Source organism: Coregonus lavaretus (assembly GCF_964263955.1).
Source record: "Coregonus lavaretus genome assembly, chromosome: 39".
Taxonomy (NCBI): domain Eukaryota; kingdom Metazoa; phylum Chordata; class Actinopteri; order Salmoniformes; family Salmonidae; genus Coregonus; species Coregonus lavaretus.
Genome location: NC_140026.1, coordinates 16170464 through 16192880, shown reverse-complemented (window position 1 = coordinate 16192880; position 22417 = coordinate 16170464). Strand labels below are relative to the sequence as shown.

Here is a 22417-nt window from a genome sequence, read left to right as displayed (position 1 = left end):
ATTACAGAGGTGGTTTGGTGAACCACATTTGTGTGATGATTAATCTTGACTGAGACCTGATGCTCTAATACCTTGGTTTTAGCTCAGAGGGCTAACACAATCTTATAGCGAAGACCTGGGTTCAAATCCCAGTTGGTCACAAAGACACTATGGTAACACACATATCCATTGTGCTTTGCTGTAGGCCTGTATTTTTTAGAATGGTCCCCTCACCCTCTCTCACGGCACAATGAAAACCATCCATTTTATGTTCATTATTTGCCAGCGAATGTTGCAAACGAGCTCAAATGAGACAATCAAAGCGCTTATGTCCTAATGCCGCCCTCCTGCCTGGGTTCCCTCTCCGTGAAACAAAGGAATAATAATCACTGAAGATGAATGGGGGCCATAAAGCACTACAAAACCCCTGGTCCCTCCGCCATTTACTCTTTTGCCTGCCTAGCCATGTGGGCTTTTCCGTAAATTATTAACACTTGAAAACCGTTATTTCATTCATAAATAATTGAGAGTGGGATTGCAGAAAAAAGGAAGATGCACTAAGATGCAGGGAAGCATGAGAGAAAGGACCTTCCGGGGTAATTATTGTGATCTCAAAATGTGTTGCCGTAGCTGCAGCCAAAGGTAGGAAGAAGAGCATTGTGCATTCAGATGTTCCTGTTTTTAATCTACTATAACCATTTTTCAGTTTAGAAAAGACCAGAATGCCTAATCTGACTTTAAAATGCAATTTAAAAAGCAGAGAATTCTCAGATACTTTTACACAACTCATTAACAATTGAAAGGATGTGCACTTTACCTTGGCAGAGCGAAGCAAATAAAATATATGGATTAAGGTTCTAAATTATATACGCTTGACACAGTAATGTAAAGTGCTTTATTAAAGCTTTAGTCCATGTAATGCCCTTGTTTGAGTTGATAATAACACACTTTCACGTTAACTGCATATATTAGATGCAAATAGCAGCCAAAGGTGCTTTTATGAACAGTACTTGCAATATTTATTTGATTTATCATGCATTGTTCCATTTTTCACATTATAGAGGACCAGCCTTGCACTTTCCTTTAAACATCGAGCTATGCACTTCAATCATTGCAGCTCTTTCTCAGGGATACTCTTAATCAGAAGAGTACATTCCGATTGGACACACCACTTCATTTCAACGTGGACAATTGAGTAATATTTGGTTGGCATGTTGATCAATGAGATTAGATTATTCACTCACTCAAAAGTTCCCTATGTGAGATCGGGATCACTACACTAAAAGCACAACCAACATGATGACATAATCCTGTGGTTACAATTTCACCCTCCAAACAACCATTTACGTTAATGAATTTTAGCAAATCTATTATCTCCATGTTTTTGTCACATTTCACACGCCAACCATGTGATGAAGGCTGAGGATAGGAGCTCGGGTTGCTCGGCCTTTAGGGTCGAGGTAAGAAATGGATTGATTGATATGGAAAACAAATCTCTGCTGCGCTCGAATCAGAGAATCAACTGTTTGTAACTCAATGCTGTTCCATATCAATAGTCATTTAACAATGCCATCTTGTTTTTGTATCAGAACGTAATTACAATAACGTACATAGAACGTGGATATTGCACAGGAAAGGTTCCTATGAGGCTTTTGAAATTGTTTACAGCAAAGGCATATAAAGTGCCAATGAGTATTGTGACTCCACTATCCTGCAGTATTACTTTGCAAACATGAAAAGGATGTATTATCTGCAATACAAGAGACAGATTTACATCAACGATACTGCCCCTTTGTGCCTATTTGCACAACAATAAGGAGACCAAATGTACTTTTAAACAGTAGATACTTCGGCTAGATTTCTGAGAGTCACCACGTCTACACACATAAATGTTTGCAGCGGCAGTCAAAATGATCTCTAAAACATACCAACCAACTATCTAATTACACTATTCTCTGGGGTTTCTCTGCTCCCCATATCACTTGATTTACTAAGAACCCTGAGTCTCCCAACTCTCCTAAATTTAGGTCACGGTGGTGATGTAACTCAAGCCCTGTAACATGCACACAGTAGGACTTATATTATTTAAGCATCCTCAAATCGATCAGCAATGTATTATTCAGGAGCATCTGGTGGCAAGGTTGTCAGTGTCAAACGTGGTGTGCATGACTGATCAACTCTATAGTGACAAGTCGACAAGGAGTTAACGGTCGCAGGCTGGCAACCATTAAAGGGGCAATCTGGAATTGGTACATCAATGTTGTTTGAATCCCAGATTGCCCCATTAAAGAGATATTACAATATAATAAGGACTCGCTAATAAGGGGATTACTATTCAATCTGATGCAACTGTTAGCTGAGGCACGAGCTTGTTGTTTGTTTGTTTATTTTGTTCAAATACGCACATTTTACATACAAAAAATCACATGTTCTAATAAACAGACTGAGCAACTAGAAAAAGCATAAATAAATAACAGAAAATACAATTAAACATAAATAAATACAACTAAGACACAAAGTGGTCTAATCAGGGATCAGAGTACAAAAGTTACTATAAAGACAGGGCTTCTTTAGATTTAAATAATTTCAAAGATGTCTTGTACAATGTAACCTCATTCAAAAATATTACAAACAGGGGGGTCGTTTTTAAGAAAGAACATTTGTGTATGAAATATTTTGCCATAATAATCAAATTATTGTACATAAATTCAACATTTCTGTCCTCCATTAGGAAAGAAAATCTGACATTATTATTTTAAAGTGGGTATAATAAGATCATTTTATGTAATCTAGTATTGAAATGCATCCCAAAAGGGTGTAGAGAGTTGAAAATATGTTCTGCAGTTTCAGTATCAGTTACAAAAAACGTAATGATTAAAGTCAAAAATAGATTGAAACACAACCACTGTTTTCATTTTTTTCATTTTTTTTTTCTTTACTTCAAGCTCTTAAGCAGACCTATGTTGACATTAGACATTTTATTTTATTTGAATTCCACACACACATATTTAAAGCCCAACTTTTTTGACACTCCTATTCTGTTTCAGTGTTGTGTGCTACACCTAGAAACTTGGTGGTGTTAACTTGAACCCTTCTTGTGGCTTACTATGCTTCCTGTGAAAGTGATACATCACACGAGAGAACAGGAAGTGACCTCGAAGCCAGGTCGCTCCCATTCAAGCACTCGCATTACTACATTTTCTCTGTCACATTGGGCACAAGGGCTGTCTCTACATTGGGAGGTAGAGGACAGGGTACACAGTAATTCCCCTCTGACTCCCTAATTGGTACTACTGAGAGACAGCGTTTGGTTGATGTCTTTCAAAGCTAGGCACAACTCCAAATTCTCTCCACAAATGGTTAGAAATGTCTATTTTGCGGGGCTTGCATTCTGGCATATGGTAGTGAAGGGGGCAGGTGAGGGCTTTCTAAAAGGCACTTCTCATCTCGTAAATGGACTATCCTAGCGGATCACGCCTTAATTTGCAATTAATATGAGACATTGGCCCGTGATATCATATCAACTTTATAGTGTTTTTAACATCTCTGGGGAGCCACTACCCATGTTTCTATGCTCACATCTGCCCCTACTAACTCAGCTAGGTTTGGAGAAAATCTTTAGGCGCCGGAGAGAGAGAAAAAACCTGTCTGCTCCTGTGTTCCTCGTGAAAATGGTCCTCATTGTAACGGGCGAATTACCAATTAATGGAAGTAGGCTTTTGTGCCGGCCCGTTTTCAATTGGCCGAGTTTCAAAAGCCCCTTAACAAATCACTCGCCCAAAAGCTAGCCGAGAAATCAGCCCAATGTAAATGCACGGGAAATGTACTTTCATTAATTCTTAATGTTCAACGGCTTGAAAGTGGGACACCGTTCTGCCTATTATGGTATATATAGTCCCTTTGTCCTGCCTGCCTAACCGTGATAAACCGGTGCTTCATTGGCGTTCTAAGGATTGTATTTATGGTCGGTAAGCATAATTGATATGTGAAATCTTTACTTTGTCAAAGGCTCAATCCATTTGATATATCTTCTTCACTGTCTAATAGAGCAACGGCAGCACTTTATTATATTGGTGCCGTACAAGGTATTGACATGGCATTTTGGTGGCATTATGAAGTGTGTTTAATGTTGCAGGTTGAAGTTTATTGGGATGAATCTTATCCTGGAGGCAGAGCTGAGTGATTTCCACTAGATGGAAATCAAAATTGACTATATATCTTAACAATTCCATGAAAACATGAAATTAGCTTTTTGGTCTTCATTTAAGGTTAGTGTTAGGCATTAGGGTTAGTAGTGTGGTTAAGGTTAGGTTTCAGGTAAGGGTTAGGTTTAAAATCAGATTTTGAGACTTTGTGGCTGTGCCAGCTGGTGACTACCCTGCAGAACTGCCTCCAGGTCATGAGTCATCCCAATAAATGCCACCAACCTGCTTTAATATTGTCTGATTCTATTGAAACATCATCAAATGATCCGTCATCCTGAGTATGGCGGGCGGTTCTAGATGGTTAGATAGAGCTGATGCACAAGATTTATGAAGGCTAGCTCAATGTAAAATCCCCTTATAATAGAGCTGAATCTATAAACGTATTGGACCCTTGATTAAAAACTCCCAGAGTGTGTCTATCTTAATGGATCATCTGTTGGGACTATGACATTTACTGCATCAACAGAACTTATTTTCTCTCTCGTTCTTCTAAGGGGCAAGGGTCCGTTCAACGGATGAAAAATTAGGAGTGTTCAGACAAAGTGTTATCCAAAACTGTGTTGAATTTCTCAAAATGACTAGAGGCCATTTTAACAATAGAACAATGGTTGCCAAGGCTCCCTGTTCAGTACATTATTATGCTTAGCTATGATAGTAAGACAAGAGCAGAACAACATGTGTGAAAGACTATGTTAGTACATTAAACTAAGTGCTGATTCCGAACTCAAGATACACATTGATTTGAAGACATTGGACGAGATTGCTCTGGAAGATTGATTTTGTTTTTGTTAGTTGTACAACATGCCTCATTCAGCCCATCTCTGAAAACCTGATTGCGAGAGCTCTGTCTTGACATAAGGAGTGGGGTTTATACAACAGATTATCAATAAATAATGCATTAGCTCCCATCTGGCTGCATTGCCTTCCCTTATCAAAGCCTGGGCTTGTCGATATCACAGGCTTAGCTGTTTCATGACCTCTTCGATTGCCTCCCTTGCCTTCCCTTTGCACCCACCAGCTTCCTCGCGAGTATCGGAACCATGCTTCCCATGTACCTGGTGCTGGCGTTCATGTATACCGTCTGCATGATCATCAAGGGCCTCGTCCTGGAGAAGGAGCTCAGGCTCAAGGAGGTTCAGCGGGCCGTCGGTGTTCAGAACGGTGCCATTTGGTTTGCGTGGTTCACCGAGAACTTTGTGCTGCTCATGGTCCCATGCGCATTCATAAGTGTCATGGTTAAGGTCAGTACTGAGAATGATGACGACTTTCAAATAACAAAGCACAATATCACTTGGTTACTAAACTAAACTGATGTGGAGTAACAGATTCCACCGGTTGTCATTGACTGTCCTTGAGCTTGTACAGTATATTGTTTTCTGATAGTCCTACTTAGTGTGCACAATAATACAGAATAAGATTACCAGGCAAGTTAAATAAACTTTACCTAAAGAGTCAATTAAACACATCCACGTTGGTGTAAATGCAGCATAGGTACAGTGCTGTTTGAAGTGCTATATTGTTTAAAGAGAAGTAACAAGAAAACATTGTTTTATTTAAGAGAAGAATGTAAATTAATCAGAGCAAGTGTCCATATTAGGACAGTGTACAGGTGCACAATTTTTTGTTATACAGGATCTAAAATATATTTGATTTGTAAAGTGTTTGTGCTTTGTTCTTTGTTACTCTTGCTCCTGTTAATTGTGGGATAACTAATACCAATTAAAAAAAACGAATCAGGTATGACCTATCTAAATTTCCACTATATCATGCTAATTGTTGAGCATGGTACTAAAATCGTAATTTCCCTCCATTAAAATCAGCCCTGTTGTTTATCATTTGCCTGTATTTCCTGTGATTGCATCACCTTTCTTTGCATGCTATTCAAACATGAATTATGTTTATCATCGATGTGACACAACTTCCCCAGTGACACTCCGGAGAGTCATACTGGTGCGACTAGAAGAAAGACAGTATTCCACCCATCGAGACTGGGTATGAGACAAGTCTTTGGATAAAATGTCAGTCATTGAGAATGGATCCATTTTGAGAAGCTATATAAAAATAAAAAAAATCTGTTATGCTGTGCATTTACAGAATCAAAGCAATATTTGATGCTTACCGGAATATCACATTAGACTGGATATGGCCGACTCGATATGGCCTCTGAGTGACTCTATATAATCATGTACAGTATGACAGTACGAACACTGTGTTCAGTGTTGTATAATGGTCCTGTTCACTGCCATATACATACAGTATGTCCTCTGGATAACTTTCATACATACATATAGCTTTCACCTAGTCATTGCTGAACGGCATCACTCTTAAAGCTGTTGTTGTTGATGTGAGACACATGAGCTGTTGCTCTGTAGCTTTAAATGTACATCACTCTTCTGTGTCATTGATCCTGCCGCGTGTAATTAAGTGACCTATCTGTTAAATTGATCCCCTGTCCATGGACTAATGTGCGTCTAAGCTAAATTATAGAACCATTATCACAATGAGGTGGCCATTTTGTTTGCTCATCACCACACAAACATATTTGCATTGTTTTTATCTGCCTCTTAAAGGTACGGTGCCCTTTTCAGTCTCCTAATTCATATGCATGGTTAAATAAAAAAGAAAAGGATTATGTATTATTAGATCAGCTAATACATTTTTTGCAGTTTAATTGGAAAATGCTCCTAGTAAAAACAATTGATATTTGAACAGCTGGGCAAAACGTAATTTCCCCATCACCCTAATGTGTTTGCCAGCCATCAGCAATTTGTAAACATTAATAACAATACATTGAGTTAGTTGGGTGCCTTGGCGGTACCACTGGGAATTTTTTAATTTTTAATTTTTAGTCATTTAGCAGATGCTCTTATCCAGAGCGACTTACAGTTAGTGAGTGCATACATTTTTTTCATACTGGTCCCCCGTGGGAAACAAACCCATAACCCTGGCGTTGCAAACGCCATGCTCTACCAACTGAGCTACACGGGCATGATGTGTATTCAAATCATAGAGCCCAGCTATTATTATTAATGATATTTTCATGGCCATTTTGTAAAACAGGGAATCAAAAGGCAATTATTTGACTGCTGTGTCTGGATTATGTGGGACTGCCACAAGTTTTGTCATCCACACCTGAGTTCCCCCTGATCTGTGTTTATTCATATTGTTGTCCCAAACACTGTGGCCTTTCTTTGCTTCTCAATGAAGGCAAAAATAAGATGAAGCATTTGTTGGGTAAATCAACAGATTGGTTTGGTTCTTCACAGACCATGTTCCCTAATGGAAATATGACTTTAGTGGTGATCAACATACCCTCTCTACTCTACATCTAACACCACCTCATAATGTACTTACTGCCCACTGGGCAAAAACTGGTTTGTTTCTACGTCATTTCAACCATAAAAATTAAATGTGATGACGTTGAATCATCGTGGAAAACTGATTGAATTTGAAAAAAGTCATAAACGTAAGGGAATTTTGTATTTTTTCACCCAACTTTTAACCTAAATCCAATGACATGGTGAAATGTTTGGTTGATTTCACACTGAATTCACGTTAGTTGACAACTCAACCAAATGTAAATCAAAACGAACGTCTGTGTCCAGTGGGTGAAAGTCGTTTCAGTGTATGTGGATAACGTTCATATTTTCTTTGAGAGTCTTCCACATGCGCCAGTACACCTCAAAACTACTGTAAGTTGATACAGTACTTTGCAGGAATTGAACGAGGTCAAAACGTTGGAAATCCATATCTCAGGCCACTTGAATGCTATCACCACCAGTCATGACCACAACCACCATTGATAAGTCAAATCAAGTCAATTTGCTCTAAATCAAAATATCAAGTTTATTGCCACGACGATAGTAGAAAATCTCAATCAGCATCCAGATGTGACTTGGACGTGTACACCCTGCCCCTGTCCTCTCCCGTCCGACCCCTCCCCCCTTAGGTTCCTCCGCTCGCTGGCGCAGTCTCTGCCCCTATACTTGACCCTGGCCTGGATCTACTCGGTGGCCATGATCGTGAAGGGCATCGTTATGGAGAAGGAGGCGCGTCTGAAGGAGACGGTGAGGATGATGGGGCTGAGGAGCTCCACCTACTGGCTGAGCTGGGCCGTGTCCAGCGTGCTGCCGCTGGCTGTCAGTGCGCTCCTCCTCACCCTCATCCTCAAGGTGATTCACCACTGATTCAACTCTAATTCAGGGAGACCTTTTACCACTTCTTGGAGGGCTGTGGGAAACGGGTATCAACTCATTCCCATTGCAAGGCTTAGGATGTCAATGGCTGGGCTAGAGGGAAGTGATAAGGTGTATTGTAATATTAGCATGTAATAAACAATTAATAAACAATCATAAGAAGTAATACCAAACAGCAGACTTAGGCCTAGTCTAGCAACATTTCTTATCAATTTAGATGAGGCTGTTAGCTTGGCTACCACTACTTGTAACAAACCAGTGGTGTATCAATACTCCTAATGACTGTATTCAGTGGGTTTGGGTTTGTTCAATGAACATTGTAATGAAGTGTAACCAAAGACTTGAGTTGCTCTGGTGGACAGACCTCCAAGACTGGGAAAGGGTCTCCTTGTAATGCAGCTAAGCAGAGTGACGCCACTTATATTACAACTAACTATAGACTAACAATTAAAGGCTCACTCCTTTATTAGAAAAAAACTACAAAATGGCAGCTCCACCAAGTGGATTGCTATTGGAATGGGGCTGGGGAAGTGTAACCACTTTCAAATCCATAGAGGGAGTTATGGATGCAAGGACTGACAGTCCATTACGTCAACGTGATAGTAAATCATATTTTGAAGCTACGGTATGTTAGAAGTACAACAAGTGATACATTAGTAGGAGTAAGACGCTATCAACACCTGGTGAGTCACCCTGCCTACTGCTTATCAAATCATCAACAATGAGTCATTTTAATCAAAAGCTTTATTTTTGTTCTGCTTCGTGCTCTCTTCACAAATAATAAGTTAATCACCAAAATCAGTCATGATCACTCAGTTTTTTTTGTAAGATGCCTGCTAGACACAAGACATGGTTATGGCTCAAACATGCATTGGCAATCAATACTCCCAAAGTGCTAACTAGGGTAGTTTCGTGACTACCAATGGCCGTGTTCGAATACTTCGAAATAGATCCTTCCTTTCTTCCTTCCTTGAAGTAATCACAGATCTAAAATGTTTGGATTGGTGAAAGTAAAACCCTGATAATGTAGGATTATTTTTTATATGAGATATAATCATTTTCTAAGTCACGGTTCTGTAGTTCTAAAATATGGTGAATCAGTTGTTTGGAATTGTAATGGTAATTGATGAGCTACCAGCAACTACTTTCCTTTTTTCTTATTGGTTAGATGTTTGTTAATTGTTGCAGAAGTACAGGAAGAAGTTTAGTTAATGCATGGATGTGATCTGCAAAATCTGCAAAAGAGTAATTTGTCTCCATCCAGTGTTTATCTACATAGTCATCCATCCGCCATCTAAAGAACCCTCAAACTGCTATCACCTATCACTCATCACTTACAGATGAACATGAGGAAAGAAGCATTTCGAACAGGGCCACAGTGTTGTTTCCCCCCCTCTTGTCCCTTTTATTATCCCCTTTCATTCCCACCCTCTCCCGGTGCAGTATGGGAAGGTGCTGCAGTACAGCGACCCTTCGGTGATCTTCGTCTTCCTGCTGGTCTTCTGTGTGGCCACCATCATGGAGTGTTTCTTCATCAGCGTCTTCTTCTCCAAGGCCAACCTGGCGGCGGCGTGCGGAGGCCTCATCTACTTCGTCCTCTACCTGCCACACCTTCTCTGCTACGCCTGGAGGGACGTCATGGGGTTCCAGGTCAAAATTGCTGTGGTGAGTTGACCTATGGAACTACTGTACCTTCCACGACAGGCCCATAATGGACAGCAGAGACCCAGTGGGTGTTTATTACGGTTTGGGTTTGGAACTGTATTGAAGACTCGGTAAGGGATTCTGTTATGGTATTGAAGAGAGATTAAGTTTGTACTTTGACCGAGAGAGTTGTGGGGTTCAGCCTGGAAACATACAGTAAATACCAGGCACAATCCCAACTTAAATAGCAGACCTAATTCAATAAATGAATTGATCATCAAGCCCTTGGTGAGTTGTTCAATTCAGTTGTGTTAGAACAAAAGCCTGCACACCCTGTGGGTCTACAGGACCAATGTGAATCTAAACAAGGACGAGCGAAGTGGGTTACTGAAATAAACTCACTCTCTCTCTCTCTCACACACAAACACACACACACACACACACACACACACAGTCTTGTACAGCTAACCTTGTGGGGACACACAATTCAGTCCCATTCAAAATCATATTTTCCCTAACCCTTTACCCTAAACCTAACCCTAACCCGTACTTTTACCCTAACATTAATCCTAACCCTAAACCTAACCCTAACCCTATAACTAACCCTTAATGTAATTCTAACCCTAACAATAATTCTAACCTTAAATCCCCTAGAAATAGCATTTGACCTTGTGGGGACTAACAAAATGTCCCCAGTTGGCCAAATTTTTGTTCGTTTAATATTCTTGTGAATAGTTACATTTACATTTACATTTTAGTCATTTAGCAGACGCTCTTATCCAGAGCGACTTACAGTTAGTGAATACATATTTTTTTATACTGGCCCCCCGTGGGAATCGAACCCACAACCCTGGCGTTGCAAACGCCATGCTCTATCAACTGAGCTACATCCCTGCCGGCCATTCCCTCCCCTACCCTGGACGACGCTGGGCCAATTGTGCGCCGCCCATGAGTCTCCCGGTCGCGGCCGGCTGCGACAGAGCCTGGATTCGAACCAGGATCTCTAGTGGCAAAGTTAGCACTGCGATACAGTGCCTTAGACCACTGCGCCCACACACACACGCACAGTACAGATGCTGGGATAATATCCAAACACTGTGCAATCCCCATGACCTGAACTATAGATCCTTGCTCTGACACGCAATAATAATTTGGATTATAAACGAGGTACTAATGATATCCTTATGTTCCCTGTAACCATTATTCTCTCAATCTTTTAACTCTACCAATGTATCATCAGATCTATATAGTTAACTTCAATAACCTTAACCTTAATAATAATGTTGTTCTATTTGCGGTTCCGTTTGATCCAAATATATATTGATCTCTCCCACCTTTTCACATTAGGTTAATGTGTTTTGGAATGTATCCCATTGCCCTTAGCCCGTACACAAGATGCAATTTGCAATACTTCTGTCTGTTTTCTGTGATCTCAAAGTTGGAGACGTTGATTTCCTCTGACAACGTGAACTTCTGGTTTTCTAATAACATCGAGTCGTGTTTTTTATTTCCTATACGGGTGCAGTTATTGAGCTTTTAAGGTTTACTTCGAATGGGGATATTACTTTTCCGACTCTGCCAGAAGTACAAGCACTCAGTCATATAACTCAAGACTTTATGATGCACATACTTGAGAAAGCGGATAAGTGCGACTGAATAAACCCATGGGGTAGTTTTTACGTGATTCTGTCCTTTGGAATGAAAAGATGAATAGCATATACATGCTCAACTTTTATTGTAGCGTTTCTGATTGACCTTTATGTTCTGTGTGGGATCATTTGTCCTGGAGCCGTCCGTTCTGCAGACACAAAGACGCAGCAATTCTTAATCTTTATTGCCATGGGGCCTAGACACATCTTTCAAGTAGAACCATGTTTCCTTATTTATCGAAATTGAAATATATTTTCAGGCCGCGGCTTCATATCTTACTTTGGCATGTGACAATGCTTTGTGTGTTTTCTACACTACATGGCCAAAGGTATGTGGACACCTGCTTGTCGAACATCTCATTCCAAAATCATGGGCATTAACATGGAGTTGGTGCCCCCTTTGCTGTTATAACAGCCTCCACTTTTCTGAGAAGGCTTTCCACTAGATGTTGGAACATTGCTGTAGGGACTTGCTTCCATTCAGCCACAAGAGCATTAGTGAGGCTGGGCACTGATGTTGGGTGATTAGGCCTGGCTCGCAGTCAGCGTTCCAATTCATCCCAAAGGTGTTCGATGGGGTTCAGGTCAGGGCTCTGTGCAGGCCAGTCAAGTTCTTCCACACCGGTCTCCACAAACCATTTCTGTATGGACCTCACTTGTGCACGGGGGCACTGTCATGCTGAAACAGGAAAGGGCCTTCCCCAAACTGTTGCCACAAAGTTGGAAGCATATAATCATCTAGAATGTAATTGTATGCTGTAGCATTAATATTTCCCTTCACTGGAACTAAGGGGCCTAGCCTGAACCATGAAAACCAGCCCCAGACTATTATTCCTCCTCCATCAAACTTTACAGTTGGCACTATGCATTGGGGCAGGTAGCGTTCTCCAGGGATCCGCCAAACCCAGATTCGTCCGTCGGACTGACAGACGGTGAAGCGTGATTCATCACTCCAGAGAACGCATTTACACTGCTCAAGAGGCCAATGGCAGCGAGCTTTACACCACTCCAGCCGACGCTTGGTATTGCGCATGGTGATCTTAGGCTTGTGTGCGGCTGCTTGGCCATGGAAACCCATTTCATGAAGCTACTGACTAACAGTTATTGTGCATCCAGAGGCAGTTTGGAACTTGTTAGGGAGTGTTGCAACTGAGGACAGACCCGTTCTGTGAGCTTGTGTGGCCTACCATGTCGCAGCTGAGCCGTTGTTGCTCCTAGATGTTTCCACTTCACAAGAACAGCACAGTTGACCGGGGCAGACTGACTTGTTGGAAAGGTGGCATCCTATGACGGTGCCACTTTGAAAGTCACTGAGCTCTTCAGTAAGGCCATTCTACTGCCAATGTTTGTCTATGGAGATTGCATGGCTGTGTGCTCAAGTTTATACAATTGTCAGCAACGGGTGTGGCTGAAATAGCCGAATTTGAAGGGGTGTCCACATACTTCTGTATATATAGTGTATATTTCTAAGCCGGTATACACTACTTCCTTTAAACCCAGCATTCAAACAAGCAATGCCAACTCGATGGCACAAATTGATCTCCTCTCAGAGTAGTTTGTGTTCTACGTATCAGGGTATTTATTGTGTTCTTGTGTGGAAAAGTTGCCAGATCTCCTCGTGGCATCTCCACTTTTCTACCTGTGTGTGTCATATATATTGTATGTTGAGGGGAGAAAAAAACACTGCTTTACTGAGCAATTTTATTCTGTGCACTCTTCCTCAGCCAAAGTGCCTTTGTGGAGTTGTGCCCTTGGCATTGAGATGTCCTTCCTCTGCTTCCCCTGCTTAGACGGATGGTCTACTCCTTTCATTTGCATGAGCAGTGTTCCTCTGACCACGTTGACTTACAGTCCATCCCTGTAGTTTATTTATTAGAGTGTAGGGATGTTTTTTTCCTTCCCAACATAGAAGAAAGTACACTGTTCCCAGGCACAAACACGCACGCACACAAACAGAGACACACACACAAACACAGAAACACACACAGAAAACCCAACACCCACCCAGTATTGCGCGTGTCTTTGATATCATATTCATACCACTGCATTTGAATAATGAAAAATAATGTCAATTTAATGACAGTGTTGTGATTCGAGGAGTTTTCATAAGCAAAGGCATTGGCTGTGTGTGTGATGTCACAGGGACAGCAATAAGATGGGACAAATACAAAATCCAATTATCTCTCCAGCATCCAGTTTTTTTATTTTCTTCCTGTGATTCAGCTCCTCCACAAACAAATGAAGGATCCTCCTCCTTTCAGATGTAAATGCATTGTTTGTCATCTGTGAGAGCTCTGTAACTGAGAGCTAGTAGCTTTTTCCTTCTTTCCGCCGGCTGGGTACGTATTGTGGCCTCCGTATTGTCATGTTGACGTGTTTTCATAGCGGGTGGTCTGTTTGTGTTTGATTCTGCTGTGTCTGCCCTTCTCAAAGTCAGACTGGCCGCACCGTCGCTCTGTCAGCCTGTCACTCAAAGGTCATGGAGGGATCATTCACTGCCCTGCCTTCACCCCTTGTCCGGTGGTTGGCTGCCCATTGTTTGGCAGGCGAACGTGTCCGACCTTGGGCGACAGTTGAATGGGTGCCAGTGGCTGTGCATAGAGAGACTGCGGACAGCGGTCAGATCAGACACTTTTGAGAAAATGTCCCTTGAATGTTTTGGTACATCTACTGGAGAGCTCTTTGTCTACACCCATTCAACGTCATTCACACCCTCTTAAGCCTTAGCCCCACCCATTTCTTTAAGGATTCACACGTGAGGCCATGTGCTAAACAGAGTGAGTAAGGTAGTGTAGTAAACAACCAAAGATTTCAAGACTAAAAGTGGGGAAAGTAGTAGCCTACAATAAGGGAAAAATACAGGTAAAATACACTTTATGTAGTACTTGGCCTATATCCTAATCTGACTTTGAAAGTGTCCAGACAAAAATATTGTATAAATATTTTATAATTATTAGATGATGCTTACCCAGACACTTGTCAAAATTGATGTGAAATATATGCTATAACCACCCCCCTGTCACATCTAGCTAAGTGGATGGGTCACTATTGTCTAAACATGTGCACATGTTCATTAAATACAAAAGATGGCCGTAATCACCCCCAGACACACCTGGCTAACTTGATGGGTCATGTAATCATTATCTTGCGAAGTATCTTTTGTTTAGACATGTAGCTAGTTAGCTAAAAAATCCCAGCCCATAGCTACAGTACAAACGGATTGTCATAGCTAGCAACTATGCATGAAATGCTGAAGTATGAATCTGCAGGTAGATAAAGCTAACCAACTAGGTTCAATGGTAGCTAGCTAGCTAACATTAGGCCATAACTAGCAATGCAAATGGCTTTCTGAGATACAAATAATATTACTACACAGATCATACACGTAACATTAGCTAGTGAGCCAGCAAGCTAACGTTAGCTAGCTAGCTAAAAGTACTCTTTAACTTGCAATGAAAATGAATTTCTGACAATATTTGAAACGTATAATATCTGAAAATTTAGCTAGACACGTATACATGGATGAACGCTTCACGGCAGTGTTTCCGTTTGGTTTGTAGTTACCTACAGCTTGTTTAGTCCGTTGTTGTGTCAAGTCACTCCGGTTCACACTGAACTTGTGCAGAAAAGTAGTCCATCACAACTTCTTCCCACTGATCTTTGTTGATAGTGCCTGCTAAATTCTGGGCAGCAATGTTGTTGAGAGCAGTAGCAACACTTTTGCAGATCTCCATGGCTAACGTTATATCTTTCAAAAAAGCCACGGTAGCAAGGATTATCTACATATACTGAGCAGCTCATGTTATAGACAGACGCGTGCTGCATGTCAGACCAATCCAAACTCATCTCTCGGCATGTCCAGCCCATCCATTATCTCAGCCAATCATGGCTAGCGGTAAGGTTCCTGTCTTTTTCCGTTACTAAACCAGATAGGCTCGTAATTTAACAATTGTATTCGTATTTACAGAAGGCACATAAAAGTTAACATGTTCAAGAAGGCATTTCTGCCCAAAAAAAGATTTTTGGGATAAAAATTAAAAATAGACGTTCAATTCCTTCCAGTTCTCTGCTGCCAATGACTGGAACGAATTGCAAAAATCTCTGAAGCTGGAGACTCTTATCTCCCTCACTAACTTTAAGCATCAGTTGTCAGAGCACCTTACCGATCACTGCACCTGTACACAGCCCATCTGAAATTAGCCCACCCAACTACCTCATCCCTATATTGTTATTGATTTTGCTCTTTTGCACCCCAGTATCTCTATTTGCACATAATCTCTTGCATTCCAGTGTTTATACTATTGTAATTATTTTGCACTATAGCCTATTTATTGCCTTACCTCCATAACTTGCTACATTTGCACACACTGTATATATATTTTCTGTTGTATTTTTGACTTTATGTTTTGTTTTACCCCATATGTAACTCTGTGTTGTTTTTATTGCACTGCTTTGCTTTATCTTGGCCAGGTCGCAGTTGTAAATGAGAACCTGTTCTCAACTGGCTTACCTGGTTAAATAAAGGTTAAATAAATAAATAAAATAAAAAATAAAAAATGCCTCTCCTGTGAAGTAGTGACGTGTGACATATCCCTAGCTTCTTGAAATGGTCACATTTGTATAATTAGTCCATGCGTCATACTGTGACACTTTCTGTATTTTGAAAGTTCTATATCTTGAACTTGATTGCTGACATGCTAAATATTTTGGGACTATATCAACAGTGGACTAATGGAGCAAATAGCAAAATTTAGTTTTTGAGTGGTATTCTCCTTTAAGTGTTTGTGGCATCTGGCTGGGCTTAAACGCTTGGGGTAAATGAAGCATGCCCAAACAGCTGGCAGGCAACATGCAGAAGAGAGTGATCGGCTGTACCAGAGGATTTGTCATAGGCAAAGCATCATTTGCCATTTCCCTAGCTATTTCCTATGGTATGAAAGATGTAACCCGTCTTTGTTTGTACCACATGACTTGCCCTCCACATTTGTTTCTTTGACAAGCTGGAACTTCTTGGGCTGCACAAATCCAGTCCTCAAAAGCCGCTGTCGTGTCTGCTGATGTTCTATACTTCTTGGTACTTAAAGGAAATAATTTATCAATAATTGACATTGATTAGCTAGACTAGAGTGTCCACATACCAGGGTGGAATTTGTCCAATTTGAACACAGATTGGTGTTGTCTGTTGCAAAATGTTTTTCCTACATTTTGCCCTATTGAACATGACCACAATTTACCAAGGCTATGTCTGCCAACGATCATAGTCAAAGGCTAGAATGAAAATCAGCAAAAAAAATGTGCCTTGATGTTCCTGACATGCTCTGCCACACTGATGTTGAAGATGATAATGATAATCTGACATGATCCTGACGTCCACTCTTAAATAATAACCAATCACATCTAAACTGCATCCATTTCCAGAGTTTGCTGTCGTGCGTGGCCTTCGGGTACGGCTGTGAGAACCTCGCCAAGTACGAGGAGCAGGGCATCGGTATTCAGTGGAGTAACATCGCCCAAAGTCCTGAAGACGGAGACCGGTATAGTTTCATCGTGTCCATCATCATGATGCTAGTCGACGCCCTCATCTACTGGCTACTCACGTGGTACATCGAGAACGTCTTCCCAGGTAACTCATTAATGAGACCGCCATCAGTAATGCACTCTCCTCGAGTGAAGTGTCCCCTAGGTACAGATCTAGGATCCTCTCCCCAATCCTAGCCATTAGTTGAGAAAAGGCTAAACTGACCCAAGATCAGTGTATTGGGGCAACTTCACCCTACAGTGTACACCGTAATGTTCCATATTAGGATTCTCCAACTCCAAGTGAATCTGACACAACTTCCGTAAAGGTGTGACTGTCCTAATATGGACAGTGAGCATTATGGTGAAGTTGCCCAAATCTGTGACCCTAGGTCAGTTTAGCATTCTCCTGAATGGTCCTAGTATTGACTGTGAGTGCTGTAGATAATGACATATGTTAGTGGATGAAGTGTCATTGATTAGTAACGTATGTCCCACTAACATGAACATAATGTGCAGTTGAAGTCGGAAGTTTACATACACTTAGGTTGGAGACATTAAAACTCATTTTTCAACTACTCCACAAATTTCTTGTTAACTATAGTTTTGGCAAGTCGGTTAGGACATCTACTTTGTGCATGACACAAGTAATTTTTCCAACAATTGATTACAGACAGATTATTTCACTTATAATTCACTGTATCAGAATTCCAGTGGGTCAGAAGTTTACATACGCTAAGTTGACTGTGCCTTTAAACAGCTTGGAAAATTCCAGAAAATGATGTCATGGCTTTAGAAGCATCTGATAGGCTAATTGACATAATTTTAGTCAGTTGGAGGTGTACCTGTGGATGTATTTCAAGGCCTACCTTCAAACTCAGTGCCTCTTTGCTTGACATCATGGGAAAATCAAAAGAAATCAGCCAAGACCTCAGAAAGAATATTGTAGACCTCCACAAGTCTGGTTCATCCTTGGGAGCAATTTCCAAACGCCTGAAGGTACCACGTCCATCTGTACAAACAATATGTTTGACCCAAGTTAAACAATTGAAAGGCAATGCTACCAAATACTAATTGAGTGTATGTAAACTTCTGACCCACTGGGAATGTGAAATTAAAGCTGAAATAAATCATTCTCTCTACTATTATTCTGACATTTCACATTCTGAAAATAAAGTGGTGATCCTAACTGACCTAAAACGGGGAATCTTTACTAGGATTAAATGTCAGGAATTGTGAAAAACTGAGTTTAAATGTATTTGGCTAAGGTGTATGTAAACTTCAACGGTACATAAATGGAACAGTTTTGACCCTTCCCACTGGGCAAACATTTGAAAAATCAACGTTGTTTCCGCTTCATTTAAACAAAATAATTCAATGTAATGACGTTGAATCAATGTGGAAAACTGATTGGATTTGAAAAAAGTCATCAACGTAAGGGAATTGACATGTCCAATGACATTGTGACATGTTTTGTTGATTTTACGTTGAATTTATATTAGTTGACCAAATGTAAATCAAAAATAGATATTGAACTGACGTCTGTGCCCAGTGGATTGTGATGAATATAGTACTCTGATCTTGGGGGGAAAGTGTGTAAAGTATGATAAACTACACAGAACAAAAATAAAATGCAACATGTAAAGTGTTGGTCCCATGTTTCATGAGCTGAAATAATACATTCCCCAAATTTTCCATACGCACAAGAAGCTTATTTATCCCCCCAAAAAATTCACACATTTGTTTGCATCCCTGTTAGTGAGCATTTCTCCTTTGCCAAGATAATCCATCCACCTGACAGGTGTGGCATATCAACAAGCTGATTAAACAGGATGATCATTACACAGGTGCACCTTGTGCTGGGGACAATAAAAGGCCACTTTAAAATGTGCAGTTTTGTCACATAACACAATGGCACAGATGTCTCAAGTTTTGAGAGAGCGTGCAATTGGCATGCTGACTGCAGGATTGTCCACCAGAGCTGTTGCCAGAGAATGTAATGTTCATTTCTCTACCATAAGCTGCCTCCAAAGTCATTTTAGAGAATTTGGCAGTACATCCAACCGGCCTCACAACCGCAGACCATGTGTAACCATGCCATCCCAGGACCTCCTGAGGAGTATTTCTGTCTGTAATAAAGCCCTTTTGTGGGGAAAACCCCATTGTGATTGACTGGACATGGCTCCCCAGTGGGTGCACCCCTGCCCTGTCATGTGAGATCCATAGATCAGGGCCAAATACATTTATTTCAATTGACTGATTTCCTTATATGAACTGTAGATCAGTAAAATCTTTGAAATTGTTGCATGTTGCATTTCTATTTTTGTTCAGTATATTTTATACACAAAATGTACAGGTACCTGCCAAAATAAAGTAAACACTTGAGTAAATGGGGGATACAAAGTATATTGAAAGCAGGTGCCGCCACACAGGTGTGGTTCCTGAGTTAATTCAGCAATTAACATCTCATCATGTATGAAAATGCTGGGCAGGCCATTATTTTGGCCATTATTTTTGCTACCATGGCAATGCTCCCATAGGATGACAATGCCCCCATCCACAGGGCTCGAGTGGTCACTGAATGGTTTGATGAGCATGAAAACGATGTAAACCATATGCCATGGCCGTCTCAGTCACCAGATCTCAACCCAATTGAACACTTATGGGAGATTCTGGAGCAGCGCCTGAGACAGCGTTTTCCACCACCACCAACAAAACACCAAATGATGGAATTTCTCGTGGAGGAATGGTGTCGCATCCCTCCTATAGAGTTCCAGACACTTGTAAAATATATGCCAAGGGGCATTGAAGCTGTTCTGGCGTCTTGTGGTGGTCCAACGCCCTATTAAGACACTTTATGTTGGTGTTTCCTTTATTTTGGTAGTTACCTGTATGTTATACTGTAATGATAAAATCCACAGAGTACACAGAATTGATACGCTCCTCTCTTGCCAAAACAACTTTGGTCAATAATCAGAAAATATTTAATATCCCAGCAGATTGCCATAATATATTCATCTCATCTTCTCTAATTAAAATAAGAGGGGGATTTGTGCCAGTCTAGATGGATGGAACTATCCACTGCAAAGCGTCATCCCTCAAGCCAAGCTGTTATTAAAATGTGAATGATGTTTCTCTATGCTTGATCACAGGCCAATATGGAATAGCCAAGCCGTGGTACTTCCCTTTCACCGCCTCCTATTGGTGTGGGACGTCACCGGCGCCCAACGCTGACCCCAGTCATTTCAAGGACCCCATTGAATACACCGGTATAGTAGGCAGTGCTTTTCACGCACATATCTTTGCACAAACTCACACTCAATCCAATAGTGGACCTATTCAATCAGGCATTACGCATCATTTATTAATTTTTCTGGTTTAACTCAGGTCATTACCATCACAGACGGAATGCAATCTCAATAAGTCTAGTTAATTAGAACTCTAGACTCCTGATGGTACCACCTTGGTTGTGTGTTGGATAATAATGGAGAAAGAGGATGGTAGGGGAAAAACAAGGTTGCGCTTTGAAAGTCAAAGCCTCATTAGTAAATGACTGTTAAAGGCCCAGTGCAATCAAAAACATGATTTTCCTGTGTTAAGTGAGCATGGAAGGTGCAAAGTGAGCATCACACCTGCTCCTGGGAACAGCAGAAAAGGGTAGCCTCCAGCCAATAGGAAATGTGACACAGGGTGTCACTAATGAAGTTAAAACTGATTGTGTTATTCTGAGGGGGGAGAGCAAAGAATTGTTGTTATCTGTGTCACACAACACCCGTAACATAAAAATGTATATAAATTACATTTTGCTTTAATATCAGACACCTTTTTAAAAATGTAATTAAGGGAACATAATTATTTGAGCTTTGGGTAGAGTACTGTATATAATGTAGCTTTTCTGAGGACATGAATCAAAAGTCTAATTTCATCTTATTAATGTAATATAATATTATACAACGGGGTGGGTCTAATCCTGAATGCTGATTGGTTATAACTGCATTCCAGCCAGTGTCTATTCCACAAGTTACCACCAGCTAAATCTATGAGGTTAAAATGCTATTTACTCTGTTCCATCTGACTGCGCAATCCACTGTCTCATCAGCCCAGCCAGGCAATTTATGAACTTGATCACTATAAAAAGCATCTAGACATAATCTCACATTTCTTTTAGACTAACATTTTAGTTTTCAACAGCAGAGATTTGTATAAACCTTGCTGTCTGTCTCTCTGACATTTGCAACATTGTTTCAATATTGAAATTTGATCTCCAGCTGTCCCATTGTAATGAACGTGTCGGGGTCAGGAGTCTGAATGAGACAGATGGGCAGCTTTTCTCAGCCAGTCGAAATCATGACTCATACATGTATATATACAAAGAAATGTAAATAGAAAACAGGTTTAAAAAAATGCAGCTAGTTTGCTGTCTTTCCAGCTTCAGTTTGAAGTGATTGTGTGGCTCCTCTGAACAACAGTGTCCTGACGAGAGAGCACATTTTCTATGCCAGGTAAAATCGTGCTTCATTAGCTCATTGTTATGGATGTATCCACATAAATGTCACTAGAAAACAGCTTAAACAAATGCAGCTACTGTTGTTATTCTGGCTGCACTGTTTGACGTGACTGTAAGTTAGCTGTAGTTGGCTAGCTAGCAAGCAAAGGGTAAGAACGTTGCCAGCCAGTATGGCAATAGAACATTTAGAACGAAGGACTGGGTCGCGTCCATAGATACAGAACAAAGACTTAACGACTGGGCCGCGTCTCTGGCAACCGAACCGATAGAACGAACGACCAGCCAGCTTGGGTAGCAACCTTCGATTTGTGTCGGGACTATATCTCATGGAAGGATGAAATAGTATGAATAAATTAATCAAAATAATGTTTTTAATGAAAATATATCAATCCTTATTTGAATATGTTGGTAACCCGTTGTATAAAAGTGATAATGCCCCCGAAGCAGGTGTTTGTCTCGGGCCTAACAACACCCGTGCCAATATATCCTCCAAACACCGGCTTCTCGGGTATTATCACTTAAATAATATATGCCAGACACTTTTATCCTAAGCGACTTACAGTCATGCGTGCATACATTTTACTTATGGGTGGCCCAGGAGTCGAACCCACAATCCTGGCTTTGCAAGTACCATGCTCTACCTATTGAGCCACACAGGCACATGTATTTGTTATTTACCATCTATATATGCATTAATGAAACGTGACCTATTGTCACATT

The 22417-nt window shown here is 40.8% G+C and overlaps 1 protein-coding gene across 1 annotated transcript in view; it reads left to right on the top strand.

The window, feature by feature from the left end:
• The window catches only part of LOC311112981 (phospholipid-transporting ATPase ABCA1-like), a 207230-nt gene that overhangs the window by 59855 nt on the left and 124958 nt on the right, over positions 1–22417 (top strand). The window contains exons 15-19 of the mRNA XM_084156107.1: positions 8134–8356; positions 9824–10045; positions 17092–17296; positions 20343–20459; positions 20791–20809. Coding sequence (XP_084012233.1) covers positions 8134–8356; positions 9824–10045; positions 17092–17296; positions 20343–20459; positions 20791–20809 — 786 coding nt within the window. The remainder of the gene's footprint in view (positions 1–8133; positions 8357–9823; positions 10046–17091; positions 17297–20342; positions 20460–20790; positions 20810–22417) is intronic.